Source organism: Equus przewalskii, chromosome 15, assembly GCF_037783145.1.
Source record: "Equus przewalskii isolate Varuska chromosome 15, EquPr2, whole genome shotgun sequence".
Taxonomy (NCBI): Eukaryota; Metazoa; Chordata; class Mammalia; order Perissodactyla; family Equidae; genus Equus; species Equus przewalskii.
The window spans coordinates 7,558,337-7,581,824 of NC_091845.1; the positions used below are offsets into that span (position 1 = coordinate 7,558,337).

At 50.3% G+C, this 23,488-nt stretch overlaps 1 protein-coding gene across 1 annotated transcript in view; it reads right to left on the minus strand.

The window, feature by feature from the left end:
* Nucleotides 1-23,488, minus strand: part of SLC6A11 (solute carrier family 6 member 11) — a 121,763-nt gene that overhangs the window by 50,462 nt on the left and 47,813 nt on the right. The window contains exon 6 of the mRNA XM_070576501.1: nucleotides 13,137-13,271. Coding sequence (XP_070432602.1) covers nucleotides 13,137-13,271 — 135 coding nt within the window. The remainder of the gene's footprint in view (nucleotides 1-13,136; nucleotides 13,272-23,488) is intronic.

Below are 23,488 nucleotides of genomic sequence, written 5' to 3' on the forward strand. Positions count from 1 at the left end.
CCTTAATGTGAACTATGGACTTATTTAGTTAATAATAATGTATCAATACTGCCACATCAATTGTAACAAATGTACCGCACTAAGGTAAGATGTTAGTAACAGGGGAAACTGGGGGGCACGGTGAGGAGCTATATGGGGACTCTCTATCTTTTCTGATTAATTTTTCTGTAAAGCTAAAACTGCTTTTAAAAAGGTTATTAATTAGGGGCCGGCCTGGTGGCATAGTGATTAATTCTGCACACTCCACTGAAGCAGCCTGGGGTTCACAGGTTTGGATCCCAGGCGTGGACCTGGCACCACTCATCAAGCCACGCTGTGGCAGCGTCCCACATAAAATGGAGGGAGACTGGCACAGATGTTAGCTCAGCGACAATCTTCCTCAAGCAAAAAGAGGAGGACTGGCAACAGATGTTAGCTCAGGGCCAATCTTCCTCACACACACACACACAAGTTTATTAATTTAAAAAAACATGCCTAATGCACAAAATTTTATGTCCAACTTTGGGGAGGGGGCCAAAGGCCCTCCCCCAATTAAAAACTCCTGTCCTAGGACACATCACCATCCCCCACCCTGCCCCACTCCTACAGAGCCGAGCAAATGTCTGGCAAGAGTGGATACCTTGTACATTTCAAGACCTAGCACAATGCCTGGCATACAGTAGGAGCTCAATTATCCTTGCTGGATGCACAAACATAATGCTGGAATTCTAGAAAAACGCCCTAAGAATTCCTGGAGACAGGCTCGCAGTCATCCCTCCCCAGTGCTGGTACAGCTGGAGTCGTCGCTTGCCTTGGCTCTCCCAGCTCCTCCTGTGGCCACTGCCAGTGAAAGCCCCCACCTCTAGGAGCCCGGAAAATCCCCACGGGCAGAAACACCGCCTGCTTCATCCCTCGCACTCCTACCCCGCAGTCAGGGCTGGCACAGCAGGTGCATCTGGAATACTTGCTGACATCTCTTTGTCTCTTTTCTCTGTAGTACCTCTTGGAGAACTGTTTCTCGTATCCCCTATGATGCTGCAAAGCCTCCACCATCCTTGGCAGACAGATGCCTTCCTTGCTCCACTCCTCTCAAATCAAGGGCATTTGATATGCATCTCCACTTCTCTCCTCTTCACCTCCAAACTCACTCTATTTTCTTGCTCTTTCTATGCACCTGGAGAAGTTTACACATGCCGTTTCCTCTAACCTTCCCACATCTTCGAGGGGGCAGGAGTTGAGTAAAAGATTGGATCCTGCCCTCTAGAAGCTTACAAGAGAGGAAAGTGAGGCTCAGAGAAGGAGAGTCACCTGCTCAAGGTCACACAGTGGGTGAGTGAGAGGCAGGCATTCAAACGCAGCTCAGTCTGACTCTAAAACTCTGCTGAGCCTCTCTTGTCTGAGTAATCTTCCGAAGTTACAGCCCCGTTCACGCTAGTCAATCGTTTGCCCAGAAACATTCGACAGCTCCCTACTGACCGTTGAATGAAGTCTTAATCTCTTTGGGCTTGGCACCCTAGGTTCCCACCAAAGGGTCTACCGTCTCATGATTCCCTGTCACAAAACCTATTCTGCAGCCACACTGAACTACTCACCCTTTCCTACATATATGTAGACTTTCTGGTTTTTGCTTATCTCCAATAGCCTTCCCTTCCCAATCCTTCAAAGGGTCAAATCAAAGGCTGCCTGTTTCATGAAGCCTCCTCTGGGACGTGCAATTGGAAATAATTTTGTTCTCTTCTTACTGTTTGCAGTCCTTTATCTAAACCACCATATTGCCTCCACCCACCCACTTACGTATCTACCCACCCCCTCCACCCCTCCAGTATTGATGGGAGCCTAACATGTGCCAGGTGCCAGGGAGTCCACAGTGGACAACACAAACAGGTCCTTTGCTTCCATGGAGCTGACATTCTAACTGGGGGAGACTAACAGTGAGCACATTAACAAGTGAACATGTGAGATGGCTTCAGACTGCCGTCAGCCCCGTGAATAAAATCAAACAGGGGTTTGGTTAAAGTCACTGGAGTTAGTGAGGATGCTTGAGCTCGGGTGGTCAGAGACAGCCTGACTTTGGAGCCAAGATCTGCAGGCTGAGAGGGAGCCAGCCATGGGAATACCTGAGGGAACAGTGGTCCAGACAGACGGGGCCCCTGGTAGGAAAGAGCCTGCGGTGCCCAGGGCTGTGTGGGAGATGGGACCAGGCCACGGAGGGCTCCTCAGCCTCAGCCACGGTGAGCAGCCTGGATTTTAATCCTAGCGCAAGGGGAAGTTGCTAGGGCGTTGTAAGCGGGGGAGTCAGTCTCCTGGCTTCTGGTCATGACTGAGTGGCTGGTAATGGGATGGCCCTTCTGCAAAACAAAGATCAAAGCAGACAAAATACAAGAGGCAACCTTTTCAGGCAGTAGAGAACACGCAGGGCAAGACCACTATCCCTGAGAGGTGGGAACCCCCACGGGGAGTTTGCCCAGCCCTCCGACCGGGGACAAGAGCTGGCCTCTGAGCAGAACACACAGCCTCACCAAGCGGCGGAGGGAGGGCCAGAGTGTAGGGCAGCTGAAGTAGCTGGAATCCACAGTGCGGGGCACCAGAAAGGGGAGGCTGTGCAGAGCAGGGGCCCCAGATGTCCATGTGGAGGTCCCCACGAGGCTGTGGCTGTTGGCTGGGCTGTAAATATCCGGGTTTTCCAGATAGCACCGCTATGGGCTTGAGAGTACAACAGAGACACTAGAGGTTGGGCAATGCTGTGCAAAGAGCAGTGCTAGGGGCCTGGGGCTCCCACTGTGCCACAGTGGACAGATCAGGTCAACACCAAGCCTGGCTGAGACGCAGAAAGACCTCCCTTTAGGAGCAAGAATCACATCCTAAGGCAGGCTTTCTCTACTGTGGCGCACCATGGATATTTTGGGCCCCATAATTCTTTGCTGTGGGGGTTGTCCTGTGCACAGTAGGACGTTTAACAGCATCCCTGGCCTCTACTCCCTAGAGGCCAGTAGCCCCCCATTGTGACAATCAAAACTGTTTCCAGACATTGCCAAATGTCTCCTGGGAAGCACTTGGAATCCTATTATAGCCCTATTCCATGAGAGGCATTGGGAAACAGCTTGAGATGCCCACAGACTGGCACTAAGAAAACATAAAGTTGAACCAACATAAATTTAAGGTGACCGATCAGCCAGTAACTGAACTCTCTATTGAAATAAAAACCACCACTCTTCAGAGGAAGATAACAGAATCCAGTGCATCTACAACACAGTGTCAATGATATTCAATCAAAAACTACCAGACATGAAAAGAGACGGGAAAATACAATCCATACTCTAAAAAATGGATGCTAGATTTAGCAAAGACTTTAATCATTATAAATCTCTTCAAAGAATTAAAGGAAAACACATTCAAAGAACAAGAACACGCTGCTGTGTGATCCAAGATTCCTCTTCCAGACCTCCCTCAGTCTGCTGGTGAGGACTGGAGCAGTGGAGCAAACGGGGGGGTGCCCATCCCAGAGGCCATCTTCAGTGCAGAGGAGGCCGGCTGTGCCTCAGTCGTTTAGGCTGCACTTAAATTAGTACGTTCCACCCTGGTGGAGACTCTCAGAGTGGGGCTCTGACAAAAGAGAGCAGAGGAGTCGAGAAAGAATACTCAGATGAAAGAAGGAATGAATATCTCAACCTCGGGAACCAGGTGAGTACAGAGTTGTCCCAAGGTGGAGCTGAGGGTCTTCCCTGTCACAGGAGGGGGCCAATCGCGGGCTGACCAGGTCACTCCAGAGGGGTTTCCTGCACGGGGTGGGGACTAAACCTATCTGGTGCTGAGAGTCTAGGATTCTTGAAAAGCAGTCACGAAGGTCTGAGATGCTCAAAGACTCCAGAGCCCAGGACTGCCAAACTAGGGCAGGGCAGAGCCAGAGCGAGGCCAGAAAAATCAGAGACAACAGAGAGCGTCAACATGGCATCCTTTCCACGGCCAAGGCAGACTCACCCGGGTTCAACGCTAGTGTGCAAGGACGGGGCAAGCACTTTAAGCTCTCGGAGCCCCAGTCCCTTCATCTCTAAAACCTTAGGACACAGGTTTTAAATTCGCATGACCTATAAGATAGGACCTTTCTCACAGCCATAGGATCTTAAGGACCTATCTTACAGGTCATGAGAACTTAAGGTACTTATATATAGCACTTAGCTCCTAGGTCTAGAACATAGCCATTTTTAATAACTATTTGTTAATTGAGTGAATCGCATATATTAAATGACAGGTTTGTAAAGCATGGCATCTGGCATGGAGTCAGCCGCCAGGAAATGATAACTAGCATCACTACTCTTAGTGGTACCCGAGCAGCTATTCAACCCCTGAGACTGAAGATTAATAAAGGGGCTGCTAAAACATCCGAGACTTAAGATCAGAAAACTTCACCTTGAGTAAACCTGCGGCTAGGAGAGTTTGAGGCACCCCAGTGATGCACAGAGCCTCAAGAAAAGAAGAAACAGTCACCACCTTTCTTCAGGTGGGCATGATCTAAGATCAGTAACGTGTCTCTAATTCTTGAGGAGTTTCCCTGATGACTGGAAGGAGCACGCCAGCATCGGGTGAATTTGAGCCCCAGCACTGCCTTCACTCTGCAATCACTGACTCAAGCATGTGTCTCTCGCAAGAGACTGTCATCTCCTCGAAGACGAGAACCATGTGTGATCTGACTCTGCACCCCTGGTGTCTGGTCCTGAGTGAGAAAACACCGATGCTGGTGGAACAGTGACCCTAACCCAGAATCCAACACACTAAAGGGTAACCTTGGGGGATTCTCAGTTCCAGGGCGCAGCCTCCACATCAGTGAAGTTTGCAATATTTTCAAAAGCATATCCAATGTCTCTAAGTCAATGTCAATTTTGTAAATTTTGGTTTGGAAGTCCAACAGCCAAGAGGCCCATTTTTCCCTGGGTCCTTGCCTGGAATCAGAGTACACTGCCACCAGGTGGCAGCAATTCCACGATCCCATCCACGAGATTCATCAGGTAAGGGTTTTAAACCAGGGTCTTGTTTTCCCTGATTCATCCTCCTGCGGAGGGGAAAGTGGGGGGCATTTGGTGCTCTCACTGTTTGGGCATCCTTTGACCCCATCCTCAGGATCTGGGCTCCTTACCAGGTTCCAGCTCCCTCCCTAGAGGACGCTGACTTGGGGAACTCAGGCATGCCCTGGGAAAGCAGACCCCACGATTTGGATCCGTGACAGGCCTTCCTGTTCTTGCCCTGAAAACACACACTCGAAACACAATGTAGAGCGAGAGTGGCAGGAATCTGGGGCAGGGAAAATGTGATTTCCTGCAAGAGCCCCTCCCTCCCCAAAGTCTGAAAAGACAGAAAATAAAATTTGAGGGGGAAAAAATGGAGTGGAAGCACTTCACACTCGAGAGAGAACACAGGGCTAACAGGGAAGACAAATAGATGTTTAGAAAGTTCTAACAGACCACGGAATGCAAATCGGCAGGAGACAAAGAAGGCAAGCTGCTGTGTCGTTTCAAGTTCTCGACGAGAGAAACTTAATTTACCGGACCCACAATACAGGCGCTCGGTTCTGAGTTCCAAGCCTCCCTCCGGGGTTGTGGGGCCCGGACTCGTCCTGCCCAGAGCCAGTGACATGGAGGCAAAATGATGAACACACCAGTGTCCCTGGAGCCCCACTGCGCGCCAGGCCCTGAGCTGGGCACCAAAAGTGACAACTAGAAGTGGCTTTGTGTTCGCGCGCACACTGGCTTTGTAGCTACCCGGTGCAGTAGATGTTCTTACCTCAACGGACAGGGGAGAACCCGGAGCCCAGAGAGGTAAAGGGACAGGCTGCAGGTCACCCAGCTGGTCAGTGGCAGGAGAGTGATTCAAATTTCCTTCCCTTGACACCAGATTCCACTGCACCAAAGACCCCTCTCTCTGGAGAGCACACCCCCAACTGTAGTACGTGCTACGTCACTGCCATGCGAAGTCACGCACGCTCTGCCAGAAGCTGTCCTTCACTCAGTCAACAGCTACTTACTGACTGCTCACTGTGCGTCAGGCACTGACTGCTCCAGGGGCTGGAGACGCAGCAGGGGACGTAACAGATCAAATCTCTGCCCTCGTGGAGCTTACATTCCTTACATTCTAGAGAGTGGAGGACGGTCATACAATATGAACGGTGTCTGAGACGGTGGCAAGTGTCAGGGAAAACCAAAGGCGGGAAGGTGGGCAGGATGTGCGGGGGGACATGGGGGAGCGATTTGAAGCAAGGTGCTCAGGAAGCCTTCACAGAGAGGCAGCAGTAGGGCGCACAGCCCTTTAGACCTTACAGCAACTTTCCTGGCCCTCTCGCTTGACCTCACAGGTACCCAGTGAGGACAGGATTCTCCTCAGCTCCTGGGCTCCCCACGGTGGGCTCTCTTCCCATCCTTCTGGAGTTCTCTCGCCTCACCGGCTCAGGAGACAGGAGGAGGGGGGCGCTATGAATGCGCCGGCCTGCCCAGCTCAACACTTCATCAACCTTCACACGGAACCCCTGCACACGAGCCCAGAGGGGCCAGGGGGGCCCCTCAAAGGGAATTTCCCCTTGTCTAAGGCCCCGGGGGATGGGGTTCAGAGCTTTGCACCAGTCAGGCGTGCAGTGTCCCTTTAGAAATGTAAATGGCACAGCAAACAGGCGTGTCTGAGCCCCTTGTAAGCAGCGGGGAAGGGTCTGGGATTAATGGAGATCCTGGGTCACGGAGAAGCTGGAGGGCTGCATCGGAGCTCCTCACCGCGGTTGGATGCAGGCAGAAGAGCATCCTATGTGGGGGAAGGCACCTGGGGACTGTCCTCCTCTGGGGGGGGGGGTAGTGCATTTCCTCTCCTCCCCCTGCTGACCTGCACAGGCATGCCCTCCCACCCCGGCCCCAGACTTCATGAACCCCACACATGTCTGCAGAGAAGTAAAGCTCTGATGATAATGTGCAACCCCCCAGCTCCGCCCGGAGCCCCTGGCCCTTCAGGCTGCTGGAGAGAGAAGGCATCTCCTGGGTTCCGGAGCATCAGCTATCGGCCCTCCCCTGATGCCCCCACCCAAGGCAGCCCCTGGAAAGGCTAGAGAGGGAAAGTGATGGCACGGATGCAGCCACTTTACATCTGCTCCAACGTATAAAAGGCAGGAGTTGTTCTCAGCTTTGGCACAAGGACGAACGTCAACAAGTTGCTATGTTCTTCTCAAAAGACCAAAAGGAAGGATGAGAAGCTCTGATCTCACCCAACCCCATTTCCGTCTTCTTAAACGGAGAGACACAGGTGCGGAGAGTGAGAGACTGCCGTTTTCCACCTGACCACGGGCTCCTTGGGGAGAAGGGGGTCTTATTCATCCTACGTACTGAGCTCCGGAGCGCATACGCAGGTACGCAAGAAATGTCAGGGGAATAAACTAAGGGAGAGCCTTCCTGGACTCTGGTGACAGATGACTGTCCAGGACTGTAATAACTCCCAATCAAGCACTCATTCCACCCCCTCCTAGCCTTCAGTCCACCTGAGACCACCCCCCAGGGACTGGGTGGAGCAGCCCAGGGGACCAGTGGGGCTCAGAGGCTGGAGGTCTGAACGCGTCCTGGAGTTCACCCTCTGACCAGCCCTCTGACCTCCCTGGGGCCCCTCTTCCCAGTCACCGCTCCTTCTCATCTCTCCACCCACGGGAGCGATTTCAGCAGCTCCAGAATCGACCCCTTAGTCCTTGAGTCCCTCACAGCCACAGCAGGACGCAACACTGCAACTTCTGGATTGTCCCCAAGAAGCAAGGCTCTTCACACCCAGACCAGCCGAGCCCAGGCCTAGTGACACTCTCTGGGAACTTTCCTTCCTGGGGCATTTTGAGGGACAAATGAGAAACTAAGGCAGGATGATTATTCAGGGGAAAAAAAAGAAAGCTGGGCGTGCTAAAAGGAGAACACTACCGAGAGACTCAAGACTGAGCCTTTTACTGACCTCCTGATAACGCGTTTCCAGACCAGCTCTCCTCACCTACTTCCTCTGACTTGAGAGCTGAGCCTCAGTTGTCCCGAGGCAACCCTGTGGCTACCTGAAGTCCCACACCATCCCAGGGTGTCTCTCCTGCCCTGGCTGTGTCCCAAACATCAGCCAACCTCTCCCAGCTGTGCTACTTTTTCCATGTCCATGTTTATTCTGATATTTATTTAATATCTGCCTTTAAACTAACCTTGCTTTTTATTATAGATACGACATGTACAAGTAGATGTACGTATATGTATATGTGTGCGTGTGAGTACATATACATCTCCTCAGTCTAGCAATAACTAGGAAGTCACGATTTAATGTGGTTGATGTCCCAGGTTTTTCTCTTATGTACATTAAAATATATACATCACTATAAAAAGAAAAAAAATCCCTCCACCAACTGGTTCACCATACTTGACCCTCATGGCCATCTGATGGGGCGGGCAAGTACGACCTGCAACCCTCATTCTAGGGCCCAGAAAGAGGAGACTTCACGAGGCCACACTGCCAGTAACAGGGGACAGGAAGTGAAGTCAGCGCCTCCTGCTCCTTCATGGTCTGCGCTATTCATAAACGGGAACAGTTGGCACCGGGTCGTGTGGATCTGCTGTTTTCTTCTTAAGACCTCACCTTGCTTCATTTAGGAGTTCTCCCACCCAGAACCAGCAACCCTGGGCTCCAAGTCCTAACGGGGTTGCTAAGCTGCTGTGTGGCCACAGGCAAGCAGCTCAGCCCTTCGACTCGGATCTCTCTATCTGCCGAGGGGACGTTCTAGCACTCGATTCTGCACTGCGACTCTGCTAACCCGCTCACAAGTGCCTTCCCTCAGCACAGGGAGACAGACCTTGTGGGACGCACCAGCCTCCAAAGGCTGAGGGGCCATCACGACCCCTCTGCGGGCTCAGCGTGACTGTGCATCCCGCCGCCAGCCTTTCAGAGCCCAGAGTGGACTGAGGGCAAGCTCAGGGCTGCTGCCGCCTCCCTTCTCGCCGTGCTGGGCCTTTCCTGCAGCACACCCCAGCCTCCAAGACCACCAGCTATGCGGAGTTTTGTTTTCCGTTCCCTTTGGGGTCACTATCCTTATCTCTGCCCCAGACAATCAGCTATCACTGTTGCTTTTGGGAACACAGACACACACATACACAACATACCCATTTCCTGGCCATCAATGACAGAAAATCAAAAAACATTACAGCTCACAGATCTGGTCACCTGGAGGTTTTCAGACTTTTGCTAAAGCAACAGAACCTTCAAAAATCAAAACAGCTCTGACTCTTACATTCATTCAACAAACATTTATTGAGCACCTACTGTGTACTAGGCACTGAGCTAGCCAGGGACTGGGCACACAGTAGTGGGCAAGGCAGATGCAGCCCTTGGTCCGAGGCTGCCTCCTCGGCAAGGCCTCCCTGGCCGCTCTGCTGGAAATCGCAGCCCTCTCCCTACGCACTCTCTCTCCACTGCCAGACTTTGTCTCCATGGTCCTTGTTAATGAAGTGCATGTTTTACTGTTCAATTTTGTTTACTGCCTGTTCCTCAACTGGAATAAAAATTCCATGGGGCAGGGACCCCTGTTCTGTCCACTGTCCACTGCTCTATCCCAACACCTATACTGATCTCTGATACAGAGCAGGAACTCTGGAAATATCTGTGCAGCAAATGAATGGATATTAAACAAATCATACATGTAATACATATATACACAAAATTATATATGACTATTTCACTGCAAACATAGGTGCTTTGGAAAATAAGCATGGAATACTGGAGGGGCATGGCTGGTAGCTGCCTAACAAACTGATGTTTAAACTGAGACCTAAAGGATGAGTGGATGTTAGCCAAAGTGGGGAAGGAGGGTCAGGGGAAGAGAGACTGTTTCCAACAGAGAAACAGAATGTGTAAAGGTCCTGTGGCAGAAATGACGCCCATATCTGGAATGAATTGAAAAAGGGGGAGATTGATGGAGGGGTGCAGCAAGGAGGTAGCTCATGGAGGAGCTTGGAGGCCCTACTGTTTGGATCTTATTCCAAAGACCACAGGGAACCAGAGAAGGGATTTAAGCAAAGAGGTGCTCATCAGATTTATATTTTGTTATTTTTACTATCACTTATTATTATAAGATCACTCTGCTGCTGGGTGGGGAGTGGCCTGGATGGGTCAAGAGCCATTTCTGGAAGACCAATTAAGAGCCTGCTGTAGTTGTCAAGTGGGAGATGGTGGTGGCCTGGACCAGGCTGGTGGCAGCAGAGGCTGAGAGCAACATGAACAGAGTCAGGGCTCAGAACCCATCAGCTCCCTCCACCAGGCGTCTGAGGGTTCTTCAGCTCAGGAGTAGGCAAACTTTTTCTAGAAAAGGCCAAATACTAAATATTTTAGGTTTCACAGGTGCGCAGGCAAGACTGACTGTGCGGCCAGGTGTTGCTCACAGGGCTAGCTTTGACCGGTGCCTGGGAACTCGGCTTTGATGATGGCACTAAGTGACATGGTTGTTCCGTGTCCTGGGGCACTGAGCTCTGCTGTGCCAGCCTGCCAGCGTGGCTTGTACCAGCAATGCGGTTTGTGGTGAGCGCCTGCTGTCCTCCTGAGGGTCTGGGACCCTGAGGACTATGACTGATCATGCAGGCAGCAAGCACCTGTGTGCTGAACAAAATGCCTCGTTAAAAACCTGGACTCTTGAGTCCCGGGCTGGGTCCTCTGGACAGAAATACTGCCCACGGCTGCCGCACTTTGGTGCTGAAGATGGACCCTGTTGCGTGCAGCCTCTCCCAGCAGGAGAGGAGACCATGGGAAGCCTGCGCGTGGGTTCCTCCAGACTCCACCTCATGTGTCTTTTTCTCACACTCATGCTGGAAATAAACTACATCCAAGAGTGTAACTGCTTCTGGGTCCTGTGAGCCCTTCTAGCAAACCACCGAAGGTGTGGGGGGGGGTCTTGAGATCTTCAACACAGGGGCCATACAGTTTCTGTCTCAACTACTCAACTCTGCCTTTGAGTTATGCCTTTGAGCAGCCACAGACAATATGTACAAAAAATAATAACGACGTGGTTCTGCTCCAATAAGAGTATTTAAAAAACAGGCAGAGGGCTGTCTCTGGCTTGCAGGCTGTGGTTTGCCAACCCACACTCACGGAAAACTTAGGGTTCCCTGAACCCATCTTGAAAACCATTGATGGAATTCAACTCCATCACGTCATCTGTGGGGAAACTGAGGCCCAGAGGGGGAAAGAGAAGAAACTTGTCCAAGGTCACTCAGAATGAGTGGCAGAACCAGAGGGAGAACCCACATCCTGACTCCCACCCCGGTGTCTTTTCCATGACTCCAAGTGGCCGCCCCATACAACAGTCTTGCAGACAGTGCTGGCCTGGGAGCCAAGGCCTAAAAGGAAGGAGATGGTAGGATCCGGCATGATTAGGGCACAGACGGTCTGAATGGTGAGCTGCCTGGCCTCACCTCTGCTCTGGGTGTGTGTGTATGTGTGTGTGTGAGTGTGCAGGGATCTAAGGCTGAAAGTGCTGACTGGGCTTTCCCAAACTTTTCTGATCATCAGAATCCCCTCTGAAACTTCTTAACAATAGTGATGCCCAGGTGCCATCTCAGACCCCCTGAAACCAAACCTCCAGGGGCAGGGACTGGAATCTGCCCTTTTAACACATTCCCAAGCGTTCTGGTGCTCAGCCAGCTTTGTAAACCGAGTGATGCTCAAGACCTCAACCGACTACCTTGAGACCCAGGAAAAGGAAGTCTATGAGCAGAGGAGAGAACAGGAAATCTGTCCTGGGTTAAGGCAGAATTTGTGGACCTAACAAAAATACACAGACCAGTGATTTTGGAAACACATTTTCCAGAACTGCTTCTTCAACTCAGCCTTTGCCACCAGAGGCTGGAATTGGTGAGGCTAACAGTCAGGAACTAATTTCCTTCTTCCCAGGGGTTCTGCCTGCATTGCAGGATGCTGCCATCAGGTCCTGGTGGTGCCTGAGCCTCAGGGCCCCTCTCGGCGCAGCAAACTGAGACAGAAATGAGCACATGTTGCCACGCCACCATCCACTTGAATGCACCATAATAGGTACATCTGAGTTGCATTAACTAACACTGCACAAACATTTCCATGCAAGTTCTCCTAATGGGTGGGGGGTGGGGAGGGCAGAAGCCACAGACAGCAGACTGGAAATTTCTTGCAAGACTCATGTTCCATTGAACATGGATTCCACACTCTACTGCATGGTCTATATTTGTTTTAATAGAAAAATGGGTGTCTCCTCACCCGCTCAAATACCTCTGAGTGCAGTATTTCACACAGTGGAATTACCTGGGGACCTTTAAAAGCTCCCGATACCTGGGACCCACGCCCAGAGACTTGACTTTAATTGGTTTGTGTTGTGCTCTGGGAACCGGGATTTTGAAAGGCTCCACAGGAGCTTCTAATAAGCAGCGAGGTCGGGAAACTCGGGGCCCCTAAGATGCTCTGTTTTCATCTCTTGTCTAACACACGCCAGGCACCCCACCATGGACCCACTTCGAGAAGCTTAGGCATAAACAACTACTACGCACTGTTCAGAGAGCCAACGTCTTACCAAAGGCAACTAACAGCCGGTTTTCACCAGTTCTTTCTCTCTGTGAGCTACCCCCACAAAGAAAATCAATCACTAATGAGACCCCGCTTCTCTCTCTGCGACGCACGGCTGCTGGGAGCTGCGATCTCAGGTGAGAGAAAAAAAATATGTTTTTACTTTCACTAACCTCTAAATGAAATTCAGCATTTCCTTCAATCATGAATTCAGGCAGCAAACCACAGCACTGTTCGCAGTAGAAATCCCAGACACTTCCACATCGCGGTCTAGATAACAGCAAATGTCACTTATGCTCACGGCTGCCTGAAACCGCGGAAATTACGGCACCTGTTGCTCTGTCTTGCCATGCGATGTACTGATAAACAGGCACATATTTTACCGTGTCACAAATTTTTCTTTTTAACGTTTTGGTGATTGTTTTCCAATATATTTAATTTCCTATGTATTTAATTTATGCGTTAAAATTATCATTCTGAGAAGGGGTCCACAGGCTTCCAACTGTTCAACTGGCCGTGGAGCCTCCGTGGCTGGCACCAGGGGCCCACAAAAGGCTTCCCAGCAGTGGCAAGTGACCGTGCACCGAGCGAGCAACCCTTACCTGCGGGTCAGAGAGCCGGGAGAGGTCGGGGTACAGGTAGAACTTGACGCCTTCAGAGGCCCCAGGCAACGTGACCCCTCGGATCAGGAGGATCAGAAGCATGACATAGGGGAACGTTGCAGTGACGTATACAACCTGCTCGGGAAAGAAGAGGAAAGAATCAGAAGGGGTGACATGGGGGGTGACACGGCAGGCTAAGTGGCAGGTCCCTAATATCTCTCCAGGAGCAAGGGCTTTGCAGGGCAGAGGGAGCAGTGAACTCCTAACGCAGCCTGTCGTGCCGCCTCAGCTCTCACCACTGTCCCCTCACGGGCCGGGTCCTTCAGCAAGCATCTACTGAGCGCCCACAGTGATGCCTGCCATCAGTGCTTTACAGCTGGACCACAGCCCACAGAAAGAAATACATGATACCGCAACCTCGTAGACACTGAGCTGAAACAGGAAGCTCCACAAAATCATTCTCTGACACATGCTGCGCTCCATACTTTCTCTCTCACTCTATTTCCTTTTTTTAAAAACTGGTCATGACCCTCCAAACTCACGTCATAATTCACCAGTGGGCCAACACCCACATTTTTGAAAAATACTGTTCTTAATGAAAATGATGTTTTCACAGCCAAGGACAGGATAGAGTAGGACAGAGAAGGGAGCGGCGGCAGACCCAGTGTCTGCCTGGAGGCAGGTGGCAGGGAACCTGAGAGGCCCTTTCAGCCCACGGATTCTGCGTAAGAATCAAGACAGTGAAAGAAACAGGACCTTCCCTGGGTTTCCTCAGACAAGAGTGGCTTAGAAGGGACCAGCAACCCTTTCACAGACTACAGGAGCTCCTATCCTGGGGCCACCCCCTGTCTGAGGTCCCTGAAGGACCCAATGTCCCCTCTAGTTCTGGGTTTCCTCCTATGTGGCATCCTTTCCCAGTCACTTGGTCCCTTCCTCCCAGTGGGGCCTGTCCGTCTCATCTGTTTGGATCAGCAACTTGTTAACATCTGGGGGCCACGGACACTTCTGAGAATGTGACGACAGCCATGGACCCCCACCCCTTGCCCCAAGCGTGCAAAGACACAGGGACGTGTGCAAGCTTTTGGATGGTTCAGAGACTCATTCCCCAGGTGAAGACCCTGTGCTCTACGACTTACGCTCTCAACTCCTCCAGCACTGGTGCAGCCCCTCACTGCCTTACGACCCAGGCTTCCTCTCACCAGTGGTTCAGTCCTTCACTCCATTCATTCATTTATTCACTCGTCCACTATTCACTCACAAACACTAAAAACACTCCTATGTATCAAGCACTGGCCTGGGCTCTGGAACATACAAATAAGAATGAGTCACAGGATGGAAGTGCTGCTTTAAGAGGCTTCCCCATGGGTAGGAAAGACATACAGACAGGTAGGTAGGGAATTAATGCATTAGTAATCAGGGGAGTGCAGGATGCTGGAGCACAGGGCAATCAGGGAGGGTTTCTCCAAGGAGGTGATTCACGTATCCGCCTGTGAAGGAGGAGTAGGAGTTCAGGACATGCGAAAGGGGGATGGAAGGAAGAAGAGAACAAATAAAATCCTACTCCATCACACATCACACGTGATGATAGCAACAGCCACATGTCTTCAGCACTTCCACATACTGAGCATTCGTTCTGTGAATAGCATGATTATCCTCTTTCACACTGGAGGAAGGTCAGAGAGGCCACGAGGACCTTGCCTAGGCCGGCCCCACTAACGAACAGCAGGTGTGGGATTCACAATGCGGCCTGCCTGCCTTCAGTCACGTGTTCAACTGTCAGGCTATGTCCATGGCTCTCATGACAGCAATGCCAACCTGGTGCTATTTCCCCCATTTTAGAGATGCAACTCAGGAATCGGCAGGTAAATGACAAAGCAGGTCAAACCCAGTTCTTAAGAATAGGAAATAGGAACCAGCAGGGGGCGGTGTCAACGGGTACTGCAGACGACCTGGAAAGCTGGAGTATTTCATCCAGACGCTGGCCCTAACCTACACGCTGGCGCAATCCTCAGCCCACTCACAGCCCTGACCCACCAATTTCGGCATCCCTGTTTCCAATTCAACCATTGGCTCTATTGACACATCATGTAATCAATACAAACAATCTCTTGCTGTCGTATATGATGTAACCCAGAGAAGGTAAATACACGTCCAATATATAATAATGAGAGACCAGGAGCCAACATTAACAATAATGAAACATTAGAGCCAGCAGTCAAGAAGGGTTGATGGTTCCTGGCCAGGGAACAACAGTGTTGTCAACTCAATCTCCATCTCCCTGAGCTGTGCAGGCACAAGCTGTCATAATCTGCAGCATTTCACGTAAGTTCCTGAATCTCTTCCTTCAAAACGAACCCCTCAGTCAACCAGCTCAAGCCTATGAAAAGTCAGGCTAAAAATCTATTGCTTTCACTGAATAATTTTCACTTTCATCTCTGTTGTATGGCAGAAGATTAATTATCCCAAATGCCCGCGACCTGATTAATGATATTTTAGGGCTTAGCCATCTTAACCCCCAATGCTCACAACATTTAAGGAAAAGAACATTACTATGCAAAACTTAAGAACAAGTGAAAATCATAGCAATTTGTCCTTTATCTGTGGGACCACCTTATGTGACTAAACTTGTCGGTTATGCTCTGCTCGGTCTGTTTAGAGTAGACTGGACACTGGAGTGTCATTAAGGAGACACTTATAACCTGGCCAAAAGCACCCTTATGGTGCCCCTGGCAACATTTAGAGCAGATTGCTCTCCAGCGACCATAGTGCCATGACTGATTAAATGGCTGATGATTATTCTGAGGCAATTCCATTGTTTAGAGTTCTAAATCGATGTTCTGGTTCTATATTATATTTAGAAGTATTCTCCCTCCACTAGCATCCACACCTTCATTTTTATACTCTTTTTATAAAACCATAGGGAAATAAAATATTCAGATGAATTGCCCAAAGACCACAGTGAAGACAACGAATTAGGCTGCCAAAGTGAAACCACTGGCTGGCAGGCTTTAGCTAGAAAAATTCCTTTGTGAGCTGAGGTTTGAGAGCCTCGAGTCAGGGTACAAAAGGTGGTTCAGGGGCATCATTATGTAATGCACACAAGTGGAGAGTGGTATGAGAGGCGAAAACGCAATGCTGAGGACAGCCTGTCTCTGTCACTTGTCCTGGCTTTCTTAATAGCCCCTTTTAATCTGCTTCTACCCTCAGCCATACCAGACACTTAGACATCATCTTTTATTTTTCCTGAGAACAGCTGCAGACTGTCCAAACAACACAGATCTAGTCTTCAAGAGATTGCACGTAAATGGCACACGTGCTGCCACATGCTTCCTGTGCTCACGGCAGACATCACTAATGATCCCAACACGATTAGCAGCTAAGCCTGGATGCAGCCTCAGAACCCTCCACATAGGACTCCAGGCAGCCCCCATAATCAGTTGAGAAGAAACCCACTATCTGCCATTTTTTATTTATGCATTCACAGAGTCTCCTGCAGGTCCTCAGTCTCTGTCCTCAGAAGGGTAAGACGCAGGTCGTGTGCTCAGAGAAAGAACTGCTGAGTGTGTGCACACACGAATGCGACACCTGGGGTTGTGACACCGCAGCAGCAGGGACTCAGCCTCCTCCTGGCTGAGATGGGGATGTGGAGCTGGTTGCCAAGGGCAAGCAAAAAAGAGCAAGGCCAAGTCAGGCAGAGAAGTGGAACCGGCCAAGGACACGGAAATGTCCCCTGGGGAGCACCTCCAGGTGCTCAAGCTGGAGTCAGCCTCTCCTCTTTCCTCAGCTTCTTCCACATTCAGTCAGTAGAATCGAGCCCTGCCAACTTGATCCCCAACTCTATCCTGAAATTACACCCCCTCTCAGCCTCATCATCAGGGCCCCTTATCACTTTCTTCTCGGTCATGTGACAGCCCAAACTATGACCCAGGTTTTAAAAATACGAATCTGGCATGTGTCTTCCTGCTCCTCTGAGCCCACCCTCCCACCTCACATCCAAGGTTGTGGGATACAGTGCAAAGGGTTGGACTTTCAGTCAGACAATCCTGGGTTCAAATCCTGGTGCGGCCCCCACTTGCTGTGTAGCCTGACCCGTCTCCACACTTCCCCAACCACTGTGTTCTCCACTGCGCCAGGGTCCTCGCCTCTGGGGGGCATGCCAGGTTCCTTCAGGCCTCCTTGCCTTGTCATGCCTCTCTTTGTCATAATGTCCATCCCCAGCTCCCGGGCCACCCACAGCATCAGTCCTGGGAGTGTCTGCACCCATACAAGGCCGAGGACTCCTCGCCCCCAGCTGCAGCATCACTGTCCTACCTACTTCACAGGTCAAGCAGCAGAAGTCCACAGAGGTCGACTGGAAGTGCCTCAGTCTCACTCAGGAGCCACCCTCTTCCCAGGAAACCATGCCTCTGCCCCAAGGCTGCCGAGAGAGGCTGAAGTGCCGGCCCTCCCGGACGCCCGTCCCACACTCATCCCCCAGTCACTCCCGAGCCCTCCCAGCACTACAGCTGCTCTCCATCAGCTGTTTTATTTTCCTGTAAGTTTAACATTTCTACAAGGGAAGTTCCACAAGGAACGGCGGTTCTGTCTTTGACTTTCCCAGCTGTACCCACAGTGACAAGGACAGATTATGGTGCATAAAATGTGCTCAATAAATATCTGCTGGATGGATAAACAAACATGCAGGCTGACATCCGGAACCCTGAGGTTAGGACGCAGGGCTTCAGAACACCACTTTGTGCTTCATCCTCAAGAGATGCTGGATCCACACCAAACAGGATTCAGAAAATTGAATCAGATTTTAAGAGGAGTGTTTATAAAGCAATCACAAGAGATTTGGTTTGAAAGGAAAGACCAGTTCGGATACAAAGGGCAAGGAAGTACAGGTGGAAGGGGCTCCCCGCAGAGTTCAGTGTTCCTTTCGAGGCGTCTGAGGCCCCACAACTCATCTGGAAGAGCCAAGCGGGGCTTAGGCATTACGCTAAATTATGCAGAGTTTGGTGATGGGCACAATAAGGTCACTGACAAGGTACCATTGAGCCAGGCCACGGCCAGTGGTGGCTCAGACCCAGGGAGGTGGGCTGGGGGAAGGAGGCTAATCTGTCAGACTTCTCAGGCCCATGAAATGAGCTCCTGACCAAGCGCACCCCCTGGTTAAGAAAGAGTTTTTTACTATTGTTTAGATTCCTTTTAGCAGGTCAAGTCCTTCTGAATATAAAGGTTAGCACAATTGGTGGTAATTATACTGTATCCTGTTTTAATGAACTCTAATTGCTCATCTGCATTCCAATACTGGCATTGTGGGGTGTTTTCCCCCTACTTCCAGGACACAGCTATTTATTTCATAGCAGGGGGATTGTCTGCAGAAGTGCTGCCCCTCCCCAAGTTGTCCGGGATAATTGGGTCAACTGGAAAGCTGAGTGTTGTTCAAAAGGCATTGGGCCAGGAGGGTAAGGACCCAGGACTGCAGGGTCAAAAGATCCAATGTGCTGGGCAGCCTGGGCAAGTTCCTACCCTCTCTGGGCTGGCATTTTACCATCCACAAAGAGGCAGGGGTAAATTAATCCAAACGATCACTCTTGTACCATTCTCCCAATTTTTTTTTTTTGCCATATATATCACTTTTGTATTATTTAAGATTTTCTATAAATCAATATGCTCTCTTACATTAATGTATGCAATGAGAAAACTGTGAATTACCACCGTAAACCAAAACCTTCATCTCTTACCATAAATAGAAGGTAAATGTAAAAATAAATGCAATGAAAACAAAACGTGATTAAATCCTAGCCAGAGGCTCTGAGTCTGAGCTGTGCTCTCTCTGTCCAAAAGCAAGAGCAGCAAGTGTCGAGAGCTGAGAGGTGCTACAAGGCGAGTCAGCTCACTGCCCTGTTCCCTCAGGAGACATGCACAGGGAATGTCTTCTCATTAGGTGATTGAATGTTCTTTCATCTGGGTTCACGTATGACTAAATTATCCTGTGAACCCCCAGTAGAGGAACACTTCCTTGGGGCCGGCCCGGTGGCGCAGCGGTTAAGTGCACACATTCTGCTTCCACGGCCCAGGGTTCGCTGGTTCAGATCCCGGGTGCGGACATGACACTGCTTGGCAAGCCATGCTGTGGTAGGCATCCCACATATAAAGTAGAGGAAGATGGGCACGGATGTTAGCTCAGGGCCAGTCTTCCTCAGCAAAAAGAAGAGGATTGGCAACAGTTAGCTCAAAGCTAATCTTCCTGAAAAAAAAAAAAAGAACCCTTCCCATGTTTGTGGGAAAGACCAGACAGCTGATCCTTCAGGTTCAATCTAGAAACTGCAGTGTTTTCTAGAACAGTCTGCTGTCAACCACAATCTTTTCCAAAGAACCAGGACTCCCTGGAGCTATCCAGGGTCCTGACACTTATCTGGCTTGAACCTTCCGTGAGCCAGCCACCCAGAGCCTTGGAAGACACTGCCATTAATAGAGCACCTGCTGGGTGCCAGAGATGTGTCATAGAGTGTCTCTGACTGATCCTCATACCCTTATATAGGTTCTATCCCCATTTTGCAGACAAAGAAAAGCCTGAGGATGAGAGACAGTGTGGCCTGTTCCAGGTCACAGGGCAGGGCTGAAAATGATGAGAAGTCTGCTCTCTCTGCCATGGCCATGCCCTCTGCTGCAAACATGGCCAGATATTGCCTTCCTGTTTCCAACTCCTGTTTTCTCTCTGTCTGTCCTTAACCTCAAGGGTCCAGGTTGCCCGACTTTTGGCAGCAACTCATCATTGCCCACCACACCAGCCTGGGAAACACTGCGTTAGCCCCGTGCTCCCCAACTTCTCTCCAGCCAGGCTTGCTCTGTGTCCTGTGTGCATCTGCCCATCCCATCTGGAAAGCATGGTACTGAACATCCAGTCCTCAGAGAATCATTGTTCTGAATGCCAGCAGATTTTTTCCCCAGCTTTGGTTTTGGAGACAGCACTACCTGAATGCCCAGGAAAAAAACACTCTAGCAGGCACCAAATGGTGTGGCATCATTTACACTAAGATGCTACTGATCTCTGGGAACAAGATGCTAGGAGAATGTGAGTCTGAACTAGGGAGGTCATCACGGGCACATCTGGCCTCTTCACCATTTTCTGAGGTTTTCTTACACCATTCGAACAGAAAGAGTAAATGAAAAAAAACTTTCTGTTTTAGCAACTTAATTCTAAATAGGTGGAGGGAGTCATGTCTTCACAAGAAAATACTGAAGATATTCACTATTCAAGACGGTAACGGTATTTTAGCAATGCAGCAATATTTCCACGGGGAGCTAAAGTTACAATTTTTGTGCAGTAACAGTGGTTTGTCACTAGCTGTGAAAGTTAGCCCATGGGCAGAGCCTGAAAGAACAAATATACCGAAACGCTGGCCCACCTTGGGACTCACGTTTCATGGCTTCATCCCTGAGCTGGGAGAAGAGGAAGAGAGGAGAGGTGCAAGGGACAGGATTAGAGCTGGGAGGACCAGGATCTGGTCCCCACTCCACCACAGCAGCAGAGCCCATGAGTCCCTCCCTCCCCCAGATCTGCAGTGACAAAGCCCATGATTTTCAACTACATCCATGGCTGCCGAGAACAAAGACATTTCCCAGCCTCTTGTGCAGCTAGGTATGACCATGTGACTACCTTCTGGCCCATAAGATACGAACAAAGGTGCCAGGTACAACTTCTAGGTCATGTCCTTAAAGGGAAGGCTGCACCTACCCTTCTCTTCTTGCCCCTCCCATGGGCTGGAACGAAGACCAGGCAGTGAGCCATCTTAGACCACGGAAATGAGGGCGACACCCAAGGGAAGGCAGAGCAACAAAACCAAAGGAGTTTGGGTCGCCCAAAGCAGGCAGCTCACGCCTGGACTACTACAGCAGAGAGAAATAAACTATCTTGTTTCCATTATGGCTCTTTGAGGTTTCCATTGTAAGGAGTCAAACATGTAACCTAAATATCTAACCACTGACTGCCTCTGTGATAATGGGGAGGTCCTGTTCCTGCTCTAAGTCTGTATCTTTTTTTTTTTTTTTTTTTTGCTGAGGAAGATTCATGCTGAGCTAACATCTGTTGCCAGTCTTCCTCTATTTTGTATGTGAGCTGCTGTCCACTGATAGACAAGTAGTGTAGGTCTGCACCCACGAACCAAATCCAGGCTGCTGAAGCATAGCATGTCAAACTTAACCACTAGGCCACCAGGGATGGCCCTGTACCATTTTTTGTTAAATAAAGGCCCTAGCCCAGATGATCCACACTATTCCTTTCTACTCAGAATGAAGAGAAAATGCAGAGGACAACCTGAGGATGCTGAAGGTGGACTCCTGAGGTGACCACCCTACACTTGGAGTCAACCAGGAATGTCAACAAATGGTCAGGAGTCTTCAGAAAGGTCTGACCAGTAACATTAAAAGAGCAGTTAGAACAGATCTGCCAAAGAGATCACCATTTCTTGGCAAGCCACACTTCTAACCTCCTCCATCACGGTTTAGAATGAGCTTCACAGGGGGGAGCCAAATTTGGTGTGGACCCCATCACCAAGCACAAAGGTGTGTGAGTGTGTTAGAAGGTCTGAGGCCTTCCTCTGCCTCCACCTTCCCCATGTGTGGAATAAGGGTGACGCCTATTGCAAAGGTTGACATGAGGATTAGAGATCCCCATGCAAAGCACCTGACGCAGACATCACTCCACAACTGGAAGGATGGTGACGACCCTTGCTGGCCCTCACTGGTTCAATAAGCAACACCCCTCCAGCCCAGCGAGCCAGTGGCCTTGACTGGCAAAGAACATATCTAGGTGTTCAAGACTGCAAACAGAGAGGCTGGCATCAGCCCTGTCTTGACTGTAAGAGGGGGCAGGGGAGTGGCTCCCCAAAATGCTTATGGGATCCTCTGACTGACAAGGGGGGTGACTGGCAATGTGGCAGCAGTGGCAGGCAGGTGTGAACAGGTGGTAATTCACTGGCTGGGAAAATCTGGGTGAATAAATCCCAGAGATAAGAAAAACATCAGGACAGAGGGGAAGTGGACACGGCCATGCTGAGGAGTTGCAGCCGCCAGACTCTGGAAGGAAGGCTAGAGGGCAGCAGGAGTAAGCCAAGGAGGCCGTTATGGATGAGCATCCTCTGGAGCCCCAACTCCAGGCAACAGCTGTGGCAGCTAAGGGGCCAGGGTGCGACAGTCTGAGATGGAATGGAAGACACTATTGCAGGAAGGAACCAGGTGAGACCAAATTCCAATTTAAAAGAACACAAGGACTCAAAAGCTGAGCTGAAGGGAAGGATGCGCCCTGGCTGTGTCGTCACAGACACAGGGACAGGACGAAGCTTGCCCCGTAAAGAGGGAGGTCAGACTTCTTTTTGCAGAAGCAAAGGACAAGAGCATCACCAACTTTCGTGAGGCTCCAGCGAGAAAGGAGCTTGGGGACTGCCCATTGAGGGCACGTGGTTGCTGCGGGCCCAGATGCAGCTTACGGGGGGAACTTGCTGAGACTTAGATAGTGACCCCAAAATGCCACTCTCAACCCTGACAGGTCATGAGGAAGGATTAGATCTACGGAGATCTTCAGGGGTTGGGGCATTGTGGACAAGAAACCAAACATCATAGGAGCCCAGAGAATGGTGTTACTCCTGCTTCTTGCTGGTGGTTGGGACCACAAAGATCACTGACACCCAAGGCCTGTTCTAACCATGCTTCCATGGCTCCCTTACTTAGTAACGAGGGACATCCTGGTTGAAGCAGAGGGCTAAGAGGGAAAGTGCTCAGTTCAGGGGAAATGGAAAATCGGTAGATATCTAATAGTGATGGGACAAACATTTACTGCTGGCTCTACATGCCTCATTCTTATGTTACCCAGTGCTATGAGACAGAAACTATTGTCATTCCCACTTAATGCAAGTAGACACTGAAGCACCCAGAAGTCGAGTATTTCGCCCGTGGTTGCACAGCTGGAAAAAGGCAGGATTTGGGGCCAATCCGTAGCATAGTGGTCAAGTTCAGCATGCTCTGCTTGGATGGCCTGGGTTCGTAGGTTCGGATCCCAGGCGCAGACCTACACCATTCGTCAGCCATGCTGTGGTGGTGATCCATATATAAAGTGGAGGAAAATTGGCAAAGATGTTAGGTCAGGGCTAATCTTCCTCAAGCAAAAAAAAAAAAAAAAAAAGAAGAAGATTGGCAACAGATGTTAGCTCAGGGCTAATCTTTCTGAGCAAAAAAAAGAAAAAGGCAGGATTCAAGCTCAGATCCATCTGATCAAAGCCTACACTCAACTACCACCCAAGCAGCTTCGCCTCATACCACATCTCCCTGTGTTCCCTGAGCAAACACTTGCTGCCTGCAAGCCTTTGCTT